This window comes from Neophocaena asiaeorientalis, unplaced genomic scaffold (genome assembly GCF_003031525.2).
Source record: "Neophocaena asiaeorientalis asiaeorientalis breed wild unplaced genomic scaffold, Neophocaena_asiaeorientalis_V1.1 scaffold138, whole genome shotgun sequence".
Lineage (NCBI taxonomy): Eukaryota > Metazoa > Chordata > Mammalia > Artiodactyla > Phocoenidae > Neophocaena > Neophocaena asiaeorientalis.
The window spans coordinates 3,930,166-3,946,413 of record NW_020172632.1 but is presented as its reverse complement, the minus strand read 5'-3'; the positions used below and the strand labels follow the sequence as shown (position 1 = coordinate 3,946,413).

The 16,248-nt window shown below is 52.4% G+C and overlaps 1 protein-coding gene across 1 annotated transcript in view; it reads left to right on the top strand.

Moving 5' to 3' along the window:
- The first annotated feature begins 2,843 nt into the window (after positions 1-2,843).
- TTC39A (tetratricopeptide repeat domain 39A) overlaps positions 2,844-16,248 on the top strand; it is a 32,223-nt gene continuing 18,818 nt past the window's right edge. The window contains exons 1-5 of the mRNA XM_024739367.1: positions 2,844-2,896; positions 3,210-3,314; positions 11,626-11,757; positions 12,623-12,699; positions 13,964-14,031. Of these exons, the coding sequence (XP_024595135.1) occupies positions 2,853-2,896; positions 3,210-3,314; positions 11,626-11,757; positions 12,623-12,699; positions 13,964-14,031 (426 nt within the window). The 5' untranslated portion in view covers positions 2,844-2,852. The remainder of the gene's footprint in view (positions 2,897-3,209; positions 3,315-11,625; positions 11,758-12,622; positions 12,700-13,963; positions 14,032-16,248) is intronic.

The following is a 16,248-nucleotide window of genomic DNA, read 5'->3' as shown; positions in this document are numbered from 1 at the left end:
AAAGCAGCTGCCCGTCTGGAGAGGTCACCGCAGACCCACCTCATGACAGTTAAGGGGAAGTGGTGCTGGGGCTGCCAGGGGAGGGACTATGCGCCTCTGTGCTGTCTGTCCATCTGTCTGTGCATCTTTCTCTCCAGATAGACCAAGGAGGCAGAACCTCTTTTTTGATGGGGTTGGAGGTGGGGGTGGGAGCGGGGTGTGCGCAGAAGTGGGAGGTAGGCTCTCAACTCTGGAATTGTTTAGAGATGGGCAGAAGCCAGGACAATGGACTTGACTTCCTGGGGCTGAGCTGGTGGGCACTGGCTCAGGCAGAAACGGGTCAGAACCCACGCTTAGGTGTGTGACCTTGGGCAAGTCACCTCTCTTCTGTGCCTCAGTCTCCTCATCTGCAGTGGAGATAATAACCTCACTCCACAAGGCTTTGTGAGGGCTCACGGAGAGCACGCCAGTTAAATGCCTGGGACAGTAGGTACTCACTGCCTTTTCATTGATTCATGCAACAGAGACAGTGGAAAGAGCACCACTCACTAGGCTAAGCCCTGGGTGCCAAGGAAGACTCTGTCCCTGCCTCATGAAGAGGTGGGCAGAGGCTGCTTCCAGTGGGGCCTTTTTGGCCCTGGAAAGGAACTTGATCTTTATCCTAAGAGTAGGACACTGAAGGATTTCAAATCCAGAAGTGACATGGTCAGATTTCGGTTTTAAAAAGATAATTGTGGCTATTATGAGAGGGACAGAGTAAAGGGAATAATGCTTCCTACATTATCCCTTAAAAAAACTACCTAGAGGCTGGATGAGTTACAACATACATCCTTTAAAATACATTCCTGAGTGCCCACAGAAGTAACAAATCCTCTCAGGCCAAGAATTAAGAGAGAGCTGAAATCAGGCTGGTAAATAAGATGAAGCCACAGCAACCTGAGGGTATTTACAAATTCCAGAAACCTAGACTCTTGAGTTTTAATGACACTTAAGGAATGGGAAATAAGGATTTGGGGCTACCCAACGACAGTGTGAAGAGTTGGAACTTAGCCTCCCCACCACCTCACGTGAATCTGCCACCTTCAAAGGGCGTCCTCAGCAAATAGGGGCAAAAAAACACCCACCCACCACAAAGGGAGGTGACAGTTCTTGTGGGGACAAAGAGGCTCCCTAGACAATTATACATGTTGGTCTGCCCTCACACAAATTTCAGGTTTGAATATACACTACCTCTGTGGTCCTGGGTATGCTAAACTAAAAAAAGTAACATAAATGGTCTTGGGGGGGTAGTAGCACCCCAGGGAACCTGGCTGAAGTAAATGAAAATCCTCTCTGAAGGAATGGATTCTCATTTCAAGATCCCTTTGGGATCAGTCAAATAGGAGCTCATGGTAAAATTACAAAACACACAAAGAAACAAGTCGCTGTGAGCAATAGATACCAGAAGCAAGAAATAGCAGAATTAAGAGTCTAAGATCCTAGAGCGTTAAGATATTGATTATAACTGATTGTGTTTAAAATGTATAAAGAAATCAAAGATAGACTTGCAACAATACGCAGGGAACAAAATACTGCCCAAAATGACCAAGCAGATTTGAAAAAGAACCAAGTGGAATTTCTGAGATGAAAAATAAAATCACTGAAATTAAAAACTCAGTAGAGGATAAGTAGCGGATGAGACCCACTTAAAGAGAATTAGCGAAATGAAAGATCTAAAGAAATTACTTAGAATCTAACAAAGAGAGTGAACGAGATGGCAAAGAAGAGAGAGAAGAAGCATGAAAAACAATAAAATGGGATAACAGAGAGAGAGAAGAGTTAGGAATGGACAGGAGTAGAGGAGGGGTCTTCCATCAGACGTGGGTACAGATGGTAGTGGCCTGGACTGGGGGGCACTGGGTGTAGAAGGAAGTGGATTAAGAGATGTTCAGGAGGTAGAACTGATAGGGCTTATTGATGGAGTAGATGACGGAGACCAGGGGGAGGATGTGTCAAGGATGACTATTTCTGACTTGAGAAACTTGGTCGAGGGGTACTATTTATTGAGATGGCAAATCTGGAGAACAGATTTGAGAGAACAAACAGGAGTTCAGTTCTGACCAAAGCATGTTTCATTTTGCCTGGGAAGTTCTGTTGATGCATCGCAGAGGAGGAGATATTAGAGCTGGGCCTTAAGATAGGTGTAGAAGTTTACCTGGTGGAGAAAGAACTTTATTAACTTTGGGGGAAAAGGATCTCCTTTCAGTACGATCATCGAGACACTTTTTAGAGCCTTCTCTACTTAAAAGCGACCCCTTGAGAAGAGACATTCATAAGACCATCAGACAGGACTTTTGGGATCATCTCTCATCTTTCAGATGGGAAGCTGAGGCTCAGAAAGATCAGGGATTTGCCCTCCTAGCCCAAGACTCTCCATCCATCCATCCATTCGTTCATTCACTGACTTAACCTATATTTATCAAAAGCCCATTTTGTACCAGATACTAGGTGCCGGTGATACAGCAGTGAACAAAACAAAGATTCCTGCCCTCAGGAAGCTTATATTTTAGTGGAGGGAGACAGACAATAAACACAAAAATAAGTAAAAAATATATATATGTCAGAGGGTGATAAGAGCTATCAAGAAGTGTAAGGACTGGAAGGAGGTCAGGTGTACTGGAGGTGCCATTGGGAAGGTGGCCCTTGAACATAAAAGACCCTGACAGCTCTTACAGGGTGGCTGCCCACTATGGCCCATTGTGACAGCGCCTGTGGGGTTCTAGAATGCAGGCCTGAGGAGGCCAGGAGAAGGCCTAGAGAAGGAGGAGGAAGAAAAGAGCTGAAGTGGGATTTAGTGGGTAGGCTGTGCCCCCCAGTGGGGGCAGAAAAGTCCAATGGGTCAGAAGGGCCACAAAGACTCCTTTTACCCTTGTGAGAGGTAAGATAAATTTATTCCTGAGGTTTCCTTGCACCAACCCACCACATCCCATCCTCAGCCCCTCCCCACGATCTCAGATGACACCACCCCCCTCTGCTCCCCCTCCCACCTTTAGGAACACTTAGAGGTAAGTCCAAATTGTCCTGTGTCTTAGTACAGAGTGGGCAGCCTGGAGGAGCTCATGACAGGCATCCAAGGACCACCAGGGAGTTCGAGTGGGCCTTGGGCGGCTCTGTTCCAGCCAGGACAGTCGAGCCCCTCAACTGAGGCTCTGTTGAGAGCTCCCAGGTCATGCCTGTGTCTCTCCCATCAGGACTCCTGTGAGCAGCCTCCATGAGTCCCTGGACCAGTGCATGACCGCCCTGGACCTCTTCCTCACCAACCAGTTCTCAGAAGCACTCAGCTACCTCAAGCCCAGGTGAGACTTAAGCCCAGGTTGGGGATGGAGGGTGTGTGTGTGTGTGTGTGTGTGTGTGTGTGTGTGTGTGCACGTGCGCGTGCACACGCACGTGCACGCACACATGTAAGTGTAGGGATGGGGATGCCAGATGGAGAACCAGAGGTTTTATGTGAGAGGAACCCTGTGTAACTCAATGCCTTCAGCCTTCTGGGTCACTATGACCCCTGAGAATCCCATAAAAATGGCTCAGGGTCCCCATTCCACAGCCAGGAACAGCCAGGCCCTCCCCAAGGTCACTGTGACTTCCTTCCCCTCAGGTCTTGCAGCTTCTTCCACTTTGATTTCTTGTTCCCACTGAATCCAGCTCTAAAACAGCCCCTTTTTGTTATTTTCCTCCAAAGCACTGAAGACTTGAGTTGCTTTTACGCAAGGCTTTAGGGCAATGATGACAGTAGTTTAGCCATTTCTTCTCGTGTTGACTGCCTTATTTCTTTTTTTGGCTGCATTGCGCTCAGGATTTCTCTAGTTGCGGTGTGCGGGCTTCTCATTGCGGTGGCTTCTCTTGTTGCGGAGCACAGGCTCTAGGCACGTGGGCTTCAGTAGTTGCAGCACGCAAGCTCAGTGGTTGTGGCACTCGGCCCCTAGAGTGTGCAGTCTTCAGTAGTTGCGGCGCATGGGCTCTAAGGTGCGCAGGCTTCAGTAGTTGTGGCGTGTGGGCTCAGCAGTTGTGGCTTTGGGCTCTAGAACGCAGGCTCAGTGGTTGTGGCACTCGGCCCCTAGCGTGTGCAGTCTTCAGTAGTTGCGGCGCATGGGCTCTAAGGTGCGCAGGCTTCAGTAGTTGTGGCGTGTGGGCTCAGCAGTTGTGGCTTTGGGCTCTAGAACGCAGGCTCAGTAGTTGTGGCACACGGGCTTAGTTTCTCTGTGGTATGTGGGATCTTCCCCGACCAGGGATTGAACCCGGGTGCCCTGCATTGGCAGGCAGATTCTTAACCACTGCACCACCAGGGAATTCCCTGCCTTATTTCTAAATAATATGCTTAGAGTGCTCTTTCTTTACTTACCACTTTTTTCAATTTTTTAAAAACTGAAATTAAGTTGAGATATAATTCACATACCATAAAATTCACTCTTGTTACTTTTTGCTTTTACACATCACCTGATGGTTGACAAGAATTTAGCTTTCTTATACCCCTGCCTCACCTCCCTTCCCTCCTCCTATCATTATATCACAATATCTGGCTAAATCAGTAATCAATATTTTCATTATTATAACTATGTAATTATGCTCATTGCAGAGACAAGTCTTACATTATAAGATTACATTTTCTTTCTGGAGTTAATAATTGTCTTGTTTTTTCCATTTGCCTGATTCGCTATACGTTTATCCTGAACTCTTTATAACTACTCCATCAAGTCATGAGGTTTTCCGTAAATACTCAGACATATCAGGTAAGCCCTCAGTCCCTCTTTTTCCTGGAAACCTCTCCCCTGGAGGACAGGCCTGTTTACTGGCCACCTTCCAGCCGGCTCCTGGAATCCCCTTTGCTTCTCCCTTGTTTGCTTGGCCTGGCTTTTTCTCTCTCATATCTGTATCCTCCCTCATTTTACTAGAGCATGTCCTCTAGAAATTTCCAAAGAGAGAGTTGCATGAATATGATCTTTCCCCCTCAGAATTTTGAAGGCGTTGTTTTCTGCCCTGTTTTCTGGCATGTACTGTAGCCGGGAGAATCCTGATTCTTCTTACATGGCATGGGGTCTTTTTTCCTTCTCCAGAGATGTTTAGGATCTTCTCTTTTATTCCTGCAAATCTGAAATTTCACAATGATGTGCCAGAATGTAGGTCTTTTTACTTGGCATTTTTTTTTCTTGTTTGTTTTGGCTGTGCTGGGTCTTCGTTGCTGCACACGGGCTTCCTCTAGTTGCAGCGAGCGGGGGCTACTCTTCATTACGGTGTGCGGGCTTCTCATTGCAGTGGCTTCACTTGTTGCCGAGCACAGGCTCTAGGCGCGCGGGCTTCAGTAGTTGCAGCACACGGACTCAGTAGTTGTGGCTCGTGGGCCCTAGAACACAGGCTCAGTATTGTGGCACACGGGCTTAGTTACTCCGTGGCATGTGGAATCTTCCCAGACCAGGGCTCGAACCCATGTCCCCAGGTTAGCAGGCGGATTCCCAACCACTGCGTCAACGGGGAAGTCCTCTTGGTATTTTTTTATTCGGAAACTGAGTTCTAGGAAATTCTCTCGTATGATCCTTCCACGTTCTGTTTCCCTTTCCTGGGCTTTGTTTAAGGCAGGTATTGGACTTCCTGGATCAGTCCTCTTCTAAGATATTTATCCGCACACCACCCCCCCTCGCATTTCTTTATCTTTTTTCCTCTGATTTATGGGAGAGTTCCTCAACCTTATCATTAAATCCACTGACTTTTCTTTCTTGTGTGTAATCATATGATTAATTCCCTAGTACTCTTCCGTGTTCTCTGAATGTTCCTTTTTTCCTAAAACATCTTATTCTTTGTTTATGAGTGCACTGTGTTCTTTATATGTATATTTAAAAATATGAGTGCCCTGAGGATAGGACCTGGCATGTAGCAAGCCCTCTAATAATTTATTGTTGTTATTACTATTATCGCAGAATATTATCTCTTTTAAAAGTATTTTATTCTTTCCCTGCATAATCTTGGCTTTCTCCAGGTTTCCTTTTTCTGTGTAATGGGGGGAGTACTCTCCTCATGGTAGGGCGGGGGGCGCTACCCTGAAATGCCCGATGGTCCCTGGCTGGCTGTCTGGTCGTATTTAAGAGCACATTCACTCAAAGGCCAACTGGAAGGTCTGGGCCAAGAAGCCTTGTAATTGGTGGGATCAGCTTTTGGATGATCTGGCAGAGAGCGGGCCCCAGATGTTAGCTTTTCCAGAGAAGAATCCTCCATTCCTCAGTCTGGACAGAGAGCCCCTGGCTGCCTGAGTTCCGAGACTGGGATAGGGGTGAGGGGCCAGGGGTCTAATCAGGTCTGCTGCCTACTTGCCCGATCCCCTCTTTGCAGCTCTAGGTTGTCCTCTGCCACGACTGGTTCCCCCAGGTCCCCAGGGAAGAAAGCAAGTGCTGGGGTAGGGGGATGGCTTTCCCCAAGCCTCAAGCCAGGCCTGTTCAGTTTCTCTAGACCTGACTGACCCATTGATCTCCTGTCTGGAGTCAGTGGCCCAGCTTCTGAGCGGGGCAGCTCCAGGGCTTGGTGGTCCTGCGTCGTACGGTAGTCCCTCCGCGAGCAGTCCTCACACCTCATCCCCACCCTCTGGGGGGATCCGGCTTGAGGTACGGCAGGGCCGGGTCTGCTCGGGAGTGGGGCCGCTGCCTGAGGCAGGCCAGGCCCCATCTTGCCCCATCACCGAACATCCAGGCTCCCCTCCCAGTGCTTTAGGGAGGCTCCCCGGCTCCCCTTCCCTCCTGGTCACTACCCGTCCCGAAGTGGCTCCTCTCTGCCACTGCCCCCTCAACGCCCTCCTCCCGCCCTCGGCCCCCTCCTCGCTGAGGGGCTGCCTCACCTTCCCTCACCTCAGGAGGGCCCTCTACTAGGGGTCCTGCAACTCAGGCCCCCGAGAGGCAACGCCTGCCCTGAAGGAAGCACCACAGAGAGAACAGGCTTCCTGTGAGGCCACCGTTCATCTCACACGTGAGACACTGTAACCTCTCTTTCTCTTGACTCCTGCCCCATTCCGGAAAAGGGTCTTTGCTTTCTTTTGAGTTGAAGCGCTTCTTCCCCAAACAGTGGATGTCATGAGCACACTCCCCGTCCCTTCTTGTGACAACCAAATAATGTTTCCAGAAATTGCTAGCTGTCAGGGGAGGGGTGGGCAGATTCCGTAAAAATACCTCCCCATCTCTGTTAAGAACCACTGGTCTAGATAAAATAATTCTTGCTCAAAAATGGTCTCCTCTCCCCATTCACAGCCACTGAAGCTGTGAAGGATGCTGGGGGTCAGTGTCATCCACTGGCTCCCCATAGCACGCGTGGTGTCTCGTTTCACTGTCACCCACACTTTGCCCTCGGGGAGTAACTGGGCTCTCCAAGCCTCCCCCCACCCCAGCTTCTGCTTTCCCTTTTTCACTTCTTTCTTTTTTCTTTCCCCCAAACTAACACCAGAACCTGCATGTTATACTACTTTGTTGTTTGTTTTACAGCAGGTTCTTATTAGTTATCTGTTTTATACAGATTGGTGTATATATGTCACCATATACACACAATTTGCTTTCCCTTTTTCACTTCTTTGAGTAGCTTCTGGTTTATTTTACTTCACGCTGTGTGTGTCCCTGAGCACTGTCTCTGGAACATGGTAGCTACACTACTCATTTGATGAAAAAAATGGTCATGGTTGATAAGCAGCAGGACCAGGAGGCACATCCAACCCCATTCAGCTCCACGACCCACACTTTGCCTCCTGGGCCATCCTGGATCTCAAGCAGGTGGAGTTTCCCTGGCACAGAAGGCCTCACACGTGCCGCGTCTTCCAGGAGGGAGGGAAGGAGGTAGAACAGGTGTGTGGGGCCGAGGGAGGGTGGTGTGCGCCTGCACTGTCCCGGATCCCTCCGGGGGAGGAAGCAAAGTCCCCTGCTGAGAAGAAGGGGTCAGGCTGGTGCTGGGCTGGGGAGGTGGCAGGGACTGGGCAGAAGTTCACGAGTGGCACGATGGGCCGAGGCTGGGGGGCCCCGCTTAGAGCGTGCCCGTCCGTGTGGCTGGCGGCTTCCTCCTGCCTCGCTCAGTGGCAGCGCCGCGGAGAAACTAGGCGGTCGCGCGGCTCCTAACCAGGGCAGCAGGAGTTGGCAGGCCAGCAGTGAGGGTTTTGACAAGAGAGTGGCTGGTATGAGGAAGCTCAGCTAGGGGGTCAGGGAGAGAGGACAGGCTGGAGGTGGGGGGATGGCGCAGTGGGAGTGACTGGAGAGAGCGCACAGGCGGCAGGTGGGGAGTCTGTGGCTGGGAGGGTGGGTGGTATCGTGCAGGACTCCAGAAGCAGAGCTGGCCTCTGGGCTGACGGGGAGGTCAAGGTGTGACCCATGGGACGGGGCAGTTGGGCGCCTGGGGCCCGTTCACTCGGCAGCACCTCAGGAGTGCCCTCTTGTGGCCGGCAGTGGGCCGGGTGCTGGGGCTGCAGTACCGAGCGGGGCGTGGGCCCTTCTCAGGGTTCCTCACGGCACCAAGTGAAACAAGTAATAATGGCTTTAGGACCAGCCACATACCTTCCGGGGTGCACTGCAACGTGAAAATGTGGAATTCTTTGTTCAAAAATTATTAAGGGTTTCAAGACGGTGACAGCAGAGCATTAAACCAAGCATGGAGCCCCGTGTGACTGCACAGATCGCACACCTGTGTTCAGCCAGCCCCGGAAGTCTTCCCGGAGGAAGTGACATTTAAGTTGAGAGAGGTTGGACGAGAAGGAGTCAGCCAGATGGAGAGGGCATTTCCAGGCAGAGGAACAGCCGGTGCCAAGGCCTGGCAGTGAACAAGGGTCTAGTGTATTTGAGGAAGACAGATAGTCAGCCTGGCTGGGGTGGGGAGAGCTGGAGATGGTCCCAGAAGGGAGAAGGCAGGGTGATGGAAGGTGGACTGGGGATATGAGTCCCCCAGAAGGTGGTTGGGCTGGAGAGGAGGGCAGCGAGGCGGGTCTGAGAGGCGTGGGGGGATTTCATGAGGGTGAAGGAAAGTGGCTTGGAGGCAGGGGGTCTGTCTCTGAGACAGGCTGCAGGGGGGCATCCTCGCCCAGAGAGGTCCTCGGGAAGTAAGGCCTTAGGCTGTGACTGCAGGGGTGTCCCCAGGAAACAGCAGTGGGGTTTGGGTCAGAGTCAGTCGTCCTGATGGTGAGGACAGGATGGCTGATGAGTAGCTGACAAGGGCCTGCGCCTGGCTACTGGCAGAGGAGGGAAGGGCTGGAGGCCGCTGGGCTTAGCAGACCTCCAGGTGGCCAAGGAGTCCCCAGTCCCAACACCCTGCTCTTCCGATGGCTCTTCCAGTGCCCTCCCCATCTTGACAGCTGGTCTAGGCCTGGCAGGTGAGACCCCATTGGGCATCATGTCCTAGAGGTGGGTCTAGCTCAGAGGTGAGGGGATCGTTGCTTCTAGGGGTCTGGTCGCCATATGTACAACAAGGACTTTGTGGAGTACAGACTAAACTTGGGGTGCCTGAGGTCTGGGGGGTTGTTATACCTCTGTGCCCTGAATCCCAGTCCAGACCAGAGTTGGGGGCTTCCACGTCATGGGCTGGGGAGGGGCTAGGATTCCCAGCTGCAGGTGCCTGTCGGGGCCTTGGGCCTCAGACTAGAAATTCCATTTCGCTTGCCAGCTGCCCAGGAGGGGCTCTCCCCCCTACTGGGCTGGGCAGGTGTGGCTGGGCCTGGGACCTGGGGGCGAGGAGGATGAGAGTTGGAGAGGCCCGGGGAAAGGGGATTATCTGGGAGGTGGGTCTGTGTGCTGCCCGGGAAACCCCTCCTCAGGGAGAAAGTTTTTATGTAGGGCAATGACCCTTGACCCTGGCAGGACACAGAGGGACTCAGACTCACATTCATTGAACATCGGTGTTATGGCCCTGGCCTGGGCACCCTACTTAAGCCACCCAAGGTCCTGGGAGAGAAGGGTTATTGTATCCATTTTACAGAGGAAAAGCCTGAGGCTCAGAGAGGCTACAAGACTCACGAGGATCACACAGCTGGTGACTAGCGAGGCCAGGATTCCAACCGGTGTCTGAGGGACTCTGAAGCCTGAGTTCTGTAACCCCCCTGCAGACTGTGGCCTCCTTTCCACAAGCCACTGCCCTCAGATAAGCAGTTCTAGCAGAGACCTGGGAGGTGTCCCAACAGCTGCCAGGACTGGTCTCCTTCATGAACCTTTGACTTCCAAGGATAATATCACCTGAGAATCACCCAGAAGTAAAAAAGCAACTTAATTTACAGAGGTGCTTTATGAATGAGGAACAGGTGAAGTCTTACGATAGAATAGATGGTCTATAAACCTTAGTCATCTTCTCTCTCCCCTGAAGTTCCCAGCATAAGCCTGGCACTGAGGAGTTTGGAAAATAATTAACAAGGGGGTGTAGGGAAGGGAGCAAAAATTCGCTGCAGCATCTACCGTGTGCCAGGCAAGGGTAATCCCCAGCCAGACCCACATGGACTCGGGTGGGCCAGCATTATTGTCCCCATTTTGCAGAAGCATAAGTCAAGGCCCAGATACATTGTGACTTCCCCATGTACAGAGGAGGACCGGCATTGGTCCCATCCTTCCTTGCCTGTTGCTCTCTGCGTGTGTTAGACTAAATGCCACCCCTCTTCCCCCCAACACCCTTTAGATGCAAGGTCTGGGGCTGTGGCGGAGCCGGGAGACAGGACGGGGAGGCTTCCTGAGACCGGCTCGCTCAGCCCTGTCACGTTGGTGCTGAGTCAGAGATAAATCTCACACAAGTGCTGTCCTTGAGGAGCCCACAGTCTGGGAGAGAGCTGAGCCTCGGCTGATATAAGTTCAGTGTGACCTGTGCCTCAGTTATAGACACATACTCCCTTTGGGAGGGAGCCCTGGATTCCCAGTGGCCTTTGAGGCATTTGAGGGCCTTGACAGATGAGTCAGGGGATGCGGGGGTAGGGGATGGGCATTTCAGGCTGAGGGAACAGCAAAGGCCTGCAGGAGGGAAGATGTGGGCTTTTCTCGAGGAGAGTGTGTGTGGTTCAGTGTGGTATAGTCTTGAATGTGACCAGATGGTGGGTCAGAAGCAGAAGTGATACGAGGGCTGGGCTGGAGAGGTGGGCAGGGCCTGTGATGGTGGCGCCTCGGGATGTGGAAGTCACGGGAGGGCTCAGCCAGAGAGCAACAGGATCAGATGATGGGGTGGGGAGAGGCAGGAGGTGGCGAGGTCAGTGAGGTCCAGGGAGCAAGGATGGGCAAGCCCGAGGTGGGGCTTGAGGAGAGAAGAGACCCCACAGACAGGACCTGCGGTAGGCGGGGCAGCAGGTGAGAGGCAGGCCCTGGCGCAGGGGAGTACCACCTCAGGCCAACACACTGCGGAGCTCTTTCGGAGTCCTCACGGCAGCCTTGCTGCTGCCGTCCATATGGAATGGGTGAGAAACCGAGGCTCAGATTTGGAGTCACGTAGAGCCACTCAGCAGGAAGAAGAGATGCTGGGATCCGAGGCCACCTGAGTAGCAATGGAAGGGTCAGCCCTTGGCGAGACCCTTCCCCTCTCTGGACCTGTGTTTCCTCCCATGCGGGATGGGGGAGGGAACGATGGGTGATGACACAGGGTCAGCTACCTTGGAGTTCTAGGAGTTTATGCTCTCGTGTCCCTTCTCTCTGGCAGAACCAAGGAGAGCATGTACCACTCACTGACGTATGCCACCATCCTGGAGATGCAGGCCATGATGACCTTTGACCCCCAGGACATCCTACTTGCTGGCAACATGTTGAAGGAGGCCCAGTCGCTCTGTCAGAGGTCGCGGCCGGGGGTGTGGACAGGGATGAGGGGTTGTGAGGCCCATCCTTCTGTCACCTTGGCCTATCCCCGTGCCTAACATGCCACTATTAGTCCTACTCCTTTTGGCTAAGGAAAGGGGTCCCCAAGTGCTAAAACCCATCCCTGTTAGCACTGCCTCAGGAGCTGTGTTGTCTGAGCCAGTCACGGAGGGCTTCCAGGGGCCAGGCTGGCTTGGGAGAAGACAAATCCTGGCTCTGTCACATAATAACTCGCTGACCTTGGGCAAGCCCCTTTCTGGTCTGAACTTTCCTCATCTGTGAAATGGGTGTGATGACAGGGTGGTTGTGGGGACTGAATGAAGACTTCGGTTACGGGACCTGGTGCATAGTTTGTGTTCAGTACACATTAACTGCCTGTACGCGTGAACGAATAGACCCTCAGTGGGACACACCCCTGCCTGCCCTAGGCCAGGCCCTGTGCTGGGCACTAGCCACCCAGGGAATCATCAGACCCCGGCCCCTCTGACGCCTGAACTGCCTGATCGGGGAGACAGGCACAGACAGTAACATCCCAGCCCGATGCAGGGAGGCTCATGGGGTCGTGGGGGTCCAGCTGGAGGAGGAGGAAAGGCATCCTGGAGGAGGTGATGCCAGAGCTGGGTCCTGTAGGGTGACTAGGAACTGGCCAGGGTAGAGCGGGCGGGGGAGGGGGCTCCATGCAGAGGCAACAGCAGGGGCAAGGGTGTGAGAAGGCCTGGACTGGGGGGAGTTGCCAGGAGTTTAGTGTGTGGAGTCCTACGGGAGGGGCAGGAGATGCTGTTGGAGGCACACGGGCCCCTTGCTCACCCTCCCTGAATGACCTGAGATCCCATTTTCCTCTTCAGGCACCGGAGGAAGTCCTCTGTAACAGATTCCTTCAACAGCCTGTTGCACCGCCCCACTATGGACCAATTCACGGAAGGTGTGGCATCTGGGATGTCCTCTCAACTCTGCTGATGCCAGGCAGCCCGGTTCCAGGCCCAGGAAGGGGTGGGAAGGGACAGGTGTCCTCCCAGTTGTCACCCAGGGGGCCGGTCCCTGCCCTAGACACTGGGACACAGATGGGTCAGACCTGGGGCCTTTTGAGGACTCGGGGTTGGGGGTGGGGTGGTGAGGGCGGGGGAGCAGGTGAGACTCACTTACCTGACAGTATTACCTGCTGGAAATTGGGTAAGAAAATGCTGTCACAAGGTCCATGCACTTTGCTCCTCAGGCCAGTGTGGGCTTAGGACTGTGTGTGCAGTTAGGTTTACTGGTTTAATTATCTTAGTGATCTCACGTGCTCCTGCGGGGAATGTGGTCCTAGAGGCTGACACACTGAGATGAAACAGCTGGGGGCCGTGGAAGAGAAGGTCTGGGCCGCCAGAGCCATGTGGCATCTTTGTGCCGTGACCACATGTGGCAGTCCTGGAGACAGCAGCAGCCAACCATAAGCAATTTGGGGCCCTTTAGGGCAGGGGCGAATGGCCCTCCCCACCTCGAGAGCCCTTTGAAGGTTCCAGTGTGAAACAGTGCTTATGATGGTGCCACTCTCTCCTTCCTACCTTCCATGGCTCCCTGCTGCCCACAGGACCAAATCTGCAGGCCTCCACCAGTGTTTAAGACCCTTTACAGCCAGACTTCTGCCCCTCATCTTTCCCTGTCCCCTAAATCTCTCCCTGCTCCACCCCATTTCAACCTTCTGTGGCTCAGCTGTCCCCCAGGCACCTGAGTTGTTTGGCTTTCCTGGGCCTCTGCCGAGAAAGCTCTTCCTGCCTCATCCTTCCATCCCATGTTCAACTCAAATAGCCCAACTCAGGTGTCTTCTTCTGGAAGTCTTTCCTGACTCCTCGGGCTGTGTTTGTTCTCCTTCCTTACTCCTGCAGCCTGCGGCTTCCCTGGGTTTATCCATTCATCCCAGCACTGTAGGGGTGTTGGTGCACAGCACCTACAGTGACGCCCGGAGGACAAGAGAACAAGGCCCAGGGCCCTGTGCTGACGTTTTCGGGGGTGGGGTCGGGGGTGTGAGCTAATTCAGGGCAATGGTGCCTGCCACCAGGGAACCTGGTGAGGGGGATTCGGGAGGTGGCAGGCAGGTGCTGACTCAGGCTCCCTTTGCCTTTTGGGAAGTGGGATGAGGAGGATTTGGCTCAAGCCTCCTGCCAAGAGTCCCAGGAGGCCGCAGGGCTTTGGTTTTCTCCCTGCAGTGGAAATCCACGCTGAGGTCTGCTACGCAGAGTGCCTGCTGCAGAGAGCAGCCCTGACCTTCCTGCAGGTAGGAACCCTCTTCTTGTGCAAGCAGCCTGGGGGTTTCAGAAGATGGATCACCACGTCTTAGCATGAAGAGTCTAGATCAGCCATGCCCAGCCCCCTTGGGGTTGAGGCAAGGACTGAGGCTCCGTCACCCCAACACTCCTGGTCCTGGGCAGGCTCAGTGGCAGAGGTGATGGGCCCTACCCCTCCACACGGAGCACACGCGTTCCCACCCACTACCAGGATGTGCTTCCACCTAGTGACTGCTGCTTCCCTGCTGTTTTCATGTCACGGGGGTGACACTGCTTTACGTTTGATTCATTCAGCAGACTAGTCTGAATGAATCAAACGTGATTCATTCAAGAACTTGACTTGTAGAACCTGCAACATACCAGGCTTTGTATGTACATCACAGGCATGTTGTTTTTACATACCTTGTACACATTGCATGTTTGTTTTTTGTTTTTTAAGATGTCGGGGGTAGGAGTTTATTAATTTATTTATTTTTGCTGTGTTGGGTCTTCGTTTCTGTGCGAGGGCTTTCTGTAGTTGTGGCAAGCGGGGGCCACTCTTCATCGCGGTGCGCGGGCCTCTCACTATCGCGGCCTCTCTTGTTGCGGAGCACAGGCTCCAGACGTGCAGGCTCAGTAGTTGTGGCTCACAGGCCTAGTTGCTCCGCGGCATGTGGGATCCTCCCATACCAGGGCTCGAACCTGTGTCCCCTGCATTAGCAGGCAGACTCTCAACCACTGCGCCACCAGGGAAGCCCCTGCATGTTTGTTTTTACCTACATTTCTATGTATTATTTAATCAGCACCTCCCAGGCCTATGATGGGGAGGATTAGTGGGGGAGGAACCGCTTTCCCAGGGTCACATGGTTAGCAAATGGCAGAGCTGGGATTTGAACCAGGTCTGGCCAACTCAGAGCCTATGCTCCTCACCACAGTGGAAATTATGAGAACCATCACGTCATGATTTTACCAAAAAGCCTGGATTATAATTATAAAATATAATCGTCATGTAAATAGGTATACTGGGGTGGAGAGGCACATATAAATTTTATTGTTGGGGTACTGTTTATTTTTGTTAGTGATTTTTCTGTCTTTTTGGACCTCAGATGATTAGAATTGGATTAATCTGAATTCTGCGTTAGGATTACTGTAATAATTGCACCATGACTGGCCTTTTATTTCCGTTGTTTGTTTACTCTATTATTACACATAATAATCACCCACGAACCCCCCACCCAACTGGAGAACAGAACCCTGCTGGCACATCTCCTTGCCCTCTGCCTCCCTTCCCCCAGGGGAAACCACTACCTAGAGTTTGTATTTATCATCACCCGCCCTATTTCTTTTTTTTTTTTTTGTGGTACGCGGGCCTCTCACTGTTGTGGCCTCTCCCGTTGCGGAGCACAGGCTCTGGACGCGCAGGCTCAGCGGCCATGGCTCATGGGCCCAGCCGCTCCGCGGCATGTGGGATCTTCCCGGACCAGGGCACGAACCCACGTCCCCTGCATCGGCAGGCGGACTCTCAACCACTGTGCCACCAGGGAAGCCCCCCCACCCCATTTTTTAAAAATGGTTTTCTCGGCTTCCTATTCATGTCTGAACAGCATATTGTTATGTTTTAGTTGCCTTTGAGCTTCTTAAGGCCTCAAGCTGTGTGGGACTTGCTTTCTTCACCCAACCGTACATGGCAGTGTTATACTGCCTCCTATGAATATACCAGTGTGTTTATCCATTATCCTGCTGAAGGATATCTGGGTTGTTTCCGGTTCTTGGCTGCTATGAACAGTGATTCTGTGAGCATTCTTGAAGATGTTCATCCATTTCTCTTGGGTGTATACCTGGGAGTGGAACTGTCAGGTGGACTGTAGGTATTGGTGCTTTTTTTTTTTTTGGCTGCACTGTGTGGCATGCGGGATCTTAGTTCCCCAACCAGGGTTCGAACCCGTGCCCCCTCTAGTGGAAGCACGGAGTCAACATCACTGGACCGCCAGGGAAGTCCCCAGGTACTGGCACTTTAAATTACAAAGGTGATAAATACCTGCTTGTTGTAAAAAAACACAAGCAATCAAAAAATGAACGTCTCCCTTCCTTCTCCACAGTTCCGCCACTGTTAACCGGTGGGAGCATCTCCTCCAGGCCTCTCTCCACGCACATAGTATATGTACATATGAGCCTGCTACAGGAGGTTGTGGTTGAGCCCTGGGCATTGTGGAGGTCTTGTTTGGCAA